The 5000-nt window shown below is 44.7% G+C and overlaps 2 protein-coding genes across 3 annotated transcripts in view; one reads left to right on the top strand and one right to left on the bottom strand.

Moving 5' to 3' along the window:
* Positions 1-3680, top strand: part of fzr1a (fizzy/cell division cycle 20 related 1a) — a 7136-nt gene extending 3456 nt beyond the window's left edge. Inside the window, exons 3-14 of one of the 2 annotated variants that reach the window (XM_027164901.2) lie at positions 1-93; positions 224-287; positions 381-511; positions 674-756; positions 870-1053; positions 1137-1202; positions 1297-1399; positions 1632-1816; positions 1911-2144; positions 2487-2591; positions 2948-3040; positions 3153-3680. The exon at positions 1-93 is cut by the window's left edge and continues 36 nt beyond it. In XM_027164901.2, the coding sequence (XP_027020702.1) occupies positions 1-93; positions 224-287; positions 381-511; positions 674-756; positions 870-1053; positions 1137-1202; positions 1297-1399; positions 1632-1816; positions 1911-2144; positions 2487-2591; positions 2948-3040; positions 3153-3194 (1383 nt within the window). In that variant the 3' untranslated portion in view covers positions 3195-3680. Of the gene's footprint in view, positions 94-223; positions 288-377; positions 512-673; positions 757-869; positions 1054-1136; positions 1203-1296; positions 1400-1631; positions 1817-1910; positions 2145-2486; positions 2592-2947; positions 3041-3152 lie in introns of both variants that reach the window. The other variant, XM_027164900.2, reaches the window with a different exon arrangement.
* A 206-nt stretch (positions 3681-3886) lies between these two features.
* The window catches only part of haus5 (HAUS augmin-like complex, subunit 5), a 9151-nt gene continuing 8037 nt past the window's right edge, over positions 3887-5000 (bottom strand). Inside the window, exon 19 of the mRNA XM_027164897.2 lies at positions 3887-4042. Coding sequence (XP_027020698.2) covers positions 3940-4042 — 103 coding nt within the window. The 3' untranslated portion in view covers positions 3887-3939. The remainder of the gene's footprint in view (positions 4043-5000) is intronic.

Genomic DNA, 5000 nt, shown 5'->3' with positions numbered 1-5000 from the left:
AAGTCGCCGATGTCTTCGCCCAGCAAGCACGGAGATCGGTTCATACCATCGCGAGCAGGAGCCAACTGGAGTATCAACTTCCACAGGATCAACGTAAATACTCGGCTTATAAACTAGAGATCTGGTGTTAAACAGGAGGTTCTCTCCAGCACGGCTCAGGATGAGGGGAACAGTGTGTGTAACGTCTGTTGATGTTTTGTTTTTTTTACCTGGTTTTGTGCAGGAAAACGAGAAGTCACCAAGCCAGAATAAGAAAACCAAGGATGCGACCTCTGATACTGGGAAAGGTGAGTTTAACCTCAGCGATTTATTTATTTTTTTTCCGTCTGATTTAGTATTCATATTAGATTTGGTATTAAGCTCGGCCGTCTCGTTAGCAGCGGACGGTTTGGCGTACTCTGCGCTCCTGAAGAACGAGCTGCTAGGAGCCGGGATCGAGAAAGTGCAGGACCCCCAGACTGAAGACAGGAGGCTGCAGCCTTCCACACCAGAGAAAAGAAGCCTCTTTAGCGTAAGCGTCTTCTGTCCATCTCTGCTGTGACATATTGTTCCAGCCCTGGGACTCTACAGGATTTCTAAACATTCTTTTTATATGAATTGAACATAGTAAGACCTTATTATTTATTTTATTATTAATTTTGATTTAATAATAATTTATTTATCCTGTTTGCAGTATACTCTCAGTGCCAAAAGAGCCACTCCCGACGACGGCAACAACGTCTCGCCATACTCTCTGTCTCCCGTCAGCAGCAAAAGGTAAACAGTGAAACACCCTCATTGATGAGACCCGAGGAAAAAAAAAATAATGTTAGACGTTTATTGAACATTATTTGAACTTGATTTTATTAATTGATTGATTTTATTTTTAGTCAAAAGTTGCTCCGTTCACCTCGGAAGCCGACTCGCAAAATCTCCAAGATTCCATTCAAGGTGCTCGATGCTCCAGAGCTGCAAGACGACTTCTACCTCAACCTGGTGGACTGGTCTTCCTTAAACGTGCTCAGCGTCGGACTGGGGACCTGCGTCTACCTGTGGAGCGCCTGCACGAGCCAGGTATGTCGTCACCTTTCAAGCTGTGTTTATTTTATTTTTTTGTGTGAGATTTTTCTCGAAGTCCTGAACATTTCTTTGCGCAGGTAACGCGGCTATGTGACCTGTCTGTAGAGGGAGACTCGGTGACGTCAGTCGGCTGGTCAGAGAGAGTAAGCAGAACCCAGTACTCGTTTATCTTGTAGCTTAGACACTTACTCCTTCATGAAGTGTTTGTGGATGTCTAACCGGATGGTTCTGCTTCAGGGGAATCACGTAGCAGTGGGAACACACAAAGGATTTGTACAGATCTGGGACGCAGCAGCCGGCAAGAAACTGTTCACACTAGAGGGACACACGGCCCGAGTCGGTGAGACACTCACAATCCCAGACAGCACATAATCGCACATCGTGTCGTTATGTTATGTTTGTTGCACGTCTTTACATCCCTCTGTTGTTGTTAAATGTGCTGTAAGGACTTTTATATTAAATCATTCACACACAGGAACGTACGTTCATGTAGGATCGCACTTTATCATCCCGTCGACTTCGCTCTGCTTCGACTTTGTGCCAAATCTATTTCCTTTTGCGTTCCTCTGCAGGTGCTTTGGCGTGGAACGCAGATCAGCTTTCCTCAGGCAGTCGGGACCGTATGATTCTGCAAAGGGACATCAGGACGCCGCCGCTGCAGTCCGAGCGCAGACTGCAAGGCCACAGGCAGGAAGTGTGTGGGCTTAAATGGAGCACCGACCACCAGCTGCTCGCCTCCGGAGGAAATGATAACAAGGTAGATCTCACAGCTAAATGTAGAGTTTAACACAAAGTTTATATAAAAGCGACGTGCGTCTCTGAACGCTTTCTTCTCTGTTCCTGTAACCCAGCTGCTGGTGTGGAATCACTCCAGCGTGGCGCCTGTTCAGCAGTACACGGATCACTTGGCGGCAGTGAAGGCCATCGCGTGGTCTCCTCACCAACACGGCCTGCTGGCGTCCGGGGGCGGAACAGCCGACCGCTGCATCCGCTTCTGGAACACGCTCACGGCTCAGCCGCTCCAGTGCATCGACACCGGCTCCCAGGTGTGCAACCTGGCCTGGTCCAAACACACCAACGAACTGGTAAGAGTGCACACACAGCCTCTACACACACAGCCTCAAAACAGGGATTAAGAATGTTTTGTGAAAACCAGATGTTTTATATTATTTTAAGGCAAATAATGAAGCTGAGACAAAATGAACGAAATCATTATGACCAAAAAAACAGCACCAAACATCAAATGTCTCAGCTGACTTTTTCTTCTTATATATACTTAAATATTTTTATTGCCATAGAAATTAATCAGAATTTTCACATTCTCCTAACAAGACATGAAGAAAATACATCAGAACATTCTGTAAAATTCAAGCGTTCTTTACTGTGAGTATGATATGGTGTGTGTGTGTGTTTTCTCTCCTGTGCAGGTTAGCACACATGGTTACTCCCAGAACCAGATCCTAGTGTGGAAATATCCGTCTCTCACTCAGATAGCCAAACTGACAGGTCACTCATACAGAGTTCTTTATCTGGTGAGTAGCTTCTCTTCTCATTGTACACTAACATCGGTTTGAAAGAAGCAGCTACATGAACCAAGTTGACTGTCTAAGGAGACGACATGACCCTTTCCTCCCCAGCATCGACTATTTTCCTAGAACATCTTAAACGTGATCGCTGCTTTAACATACGCAAAGTTTCTTTTATTCAATTCTGTACAATTTCAACCTAATGTAATGAAGACGTTCCTATGACTTGACACTGGAGACTCCTTCCATATCACCCAAATCTCTGTGTGAATTAGATGTGAATCGTGGAACCAAATAAAATCTTCAGTTCTTATTCACCATTTTGTTTCGAAGCAAAGCTGACGTTCCTCCTCCTTTCGTAGGCGATGTCTCCTGACGGGGAGGCCATCGTGACCGGAGCGGGAGACGAGACGCTACGTTTCTGGAACGTGTTTAGCAAAACCCGATCGACAAAGGTGACGACGTCAACCCCAAAAACGTTACAGCACTTTTCATCTCTGTTAATTAGCTCTGACACATGACTTAGGCGATCAATAAGTAACACATACGTCTTTGGTTTGCTTTCAGGAGTCGGTGTCGGTTTTAAACCTGTTCACCAGAATACGGTAAAGGTGCGGCTGCGTTACAGGATCACATCACTACATCCACGTCTCACCAGCCGCACGGACAGACGCAGTTCTTTTCAGTTTGTACAGTTTTGGACTCGCGGATGTGCCGCCGCGCATACGACGACATCCGGCGACGGTTGTTCTCGACCCCATCGTGTTTATTTAGCTTTATGTTGGTTGTACAGTTTAGTTCCTGTTTTTATGTTACCATGAAGTGTCTGAAGACGCAAAGCCTTAAGATCATACTGTAACAGTAATGTCCGAGGGGGAGGGGGGGAAGGGTGTAAAGGAAAAAAATATGAAACACTTAAAAATCAGCATCTCAAATTGTGTGTAGAAAATTCATCATTGTTTATTGGGGGGGAAAAAATGTAAAATGTCTATTTAAAAGGGGGAAGAAAAAAAAAATCATGCCTGTACAGCAACTGGAAGATGCCCTAAATGGAGATGTTAAATTCACAACAATACAAAACACCCTGAAAGTGCAGTGCTGCTTGATTATTTACCTTCAACACCACACTAACACCATTTACTCCTTAGACGTTTCTAGAACAGAGCTGCTCAGCCCTGCCTTCTATCGTTCCTAAAAAGGAACCGGCCGTGCATACACTGAGGAAACGCAATGCTTGTCGACGCCATTTTCCATTTGTAGTAAATGCCTACATGTTAAAAATTACACACCGAGCCTTTAAAGTCATTTAAAATATAATATTCTGTAGAAATACAAGTGGCAGTGATAGAAAGGATTAAAGTTCCTTTGTAGCCAGTTTCCATCGCTGCAGCCACTGCTGGAAAGTCAGTCCCTCCTGCTGCATGTCTGGCAGAGCAAACTGAGCCGGCTGCTCCCACCTACACACACACACACACACACCATTAGTGGGACGTTCACACACAAACGCTTAAACTCCACACTTACACCTCTAATCCACAAAGCTATTTTTAAAAGGTCTCGGTCCTCTTGACGTGTGAAAGCGATCTGCTCGTAACTTCCTGGTTTTAAGTTTCACGATCCAGATAAAGATATGAAGATGAAGGTCTTTACATACAACTGACCCGTGTGTAAAGTTGTCAGTATGTTAAAGGTGGGGTCTCTGATTTTAGAAAGCCAATGTTGACATTTGAAATCACCAAAACAAACACGCCCCTAACCCAAATGGGTCCCACCCCTGTATCGATAGCTCCGCCCACACATACATACGTAACCCAGGTGACTAATGATAAGAAACGTGTCTTTATCACAGCTGAAGGGAAGAACGATACGATTGCAGATAAACAAACAAGCAAAAATGCCACACAAGCATAATCATGTAAAGGACAAAGGCATATATTAGTTCTGTGTAACAAAGCAAAACCAACGTTACTCACCTATCGAGAAGGAAAAAAGCGCCTCGGCGTCTTAAGTAAAGTCGGCCACATGCTAACAGGTCGGAGTTTCCTGAGTCAATAACTCCTGAGCTAAACGCTGTTACTACACAAAACGCGGTTGTAGCTGCCTCTCTACATTACTACGATAGAAAAGAGGTGTTATTTGTGTAGTAACAGCGTTTAGCTCAGGAGTTATTGACTCGGGAAACTCCAACCTGTGAATATGTGGCCAACTTCCTGCTCCTTCAGTTCTCTCCAGCGCTGGAAAGCTGATCCTATATTAACACGTACTACTTCTTGCCTTATCGTAAGTCTTTCTTCTCTTTCTTTGTTTTTATCCTCCATGTCGATGTTAAAACCGCTTTCTGCTAATGTCACACATGCGCACTGAACACTCTCTCTGCCGCATATTGACAAACCCCGCCCCTTTCTGCTCATTGGC

Source organism: Tachysurus fulvidraco, chromosome 14 (assembly GCF_022655615.1).
Source record: "Tachysurus fulvidraco isolate hzauxx_2018 chromosome 14, HZAU_PFXX_2.0, whole genome shotgun sequence".
In the NCBI taxonomy this organism is placed as follows: domain Eukaryota; kingdom Metazoa; phylum Chordata; class Actinopteri; order Siluriformes; family Bagridae; genus Tachysurus; species Tachysurus fulvidraco.
This window is presented reverse-complemented; position numbering and strand designations above follow the sequence as displayed.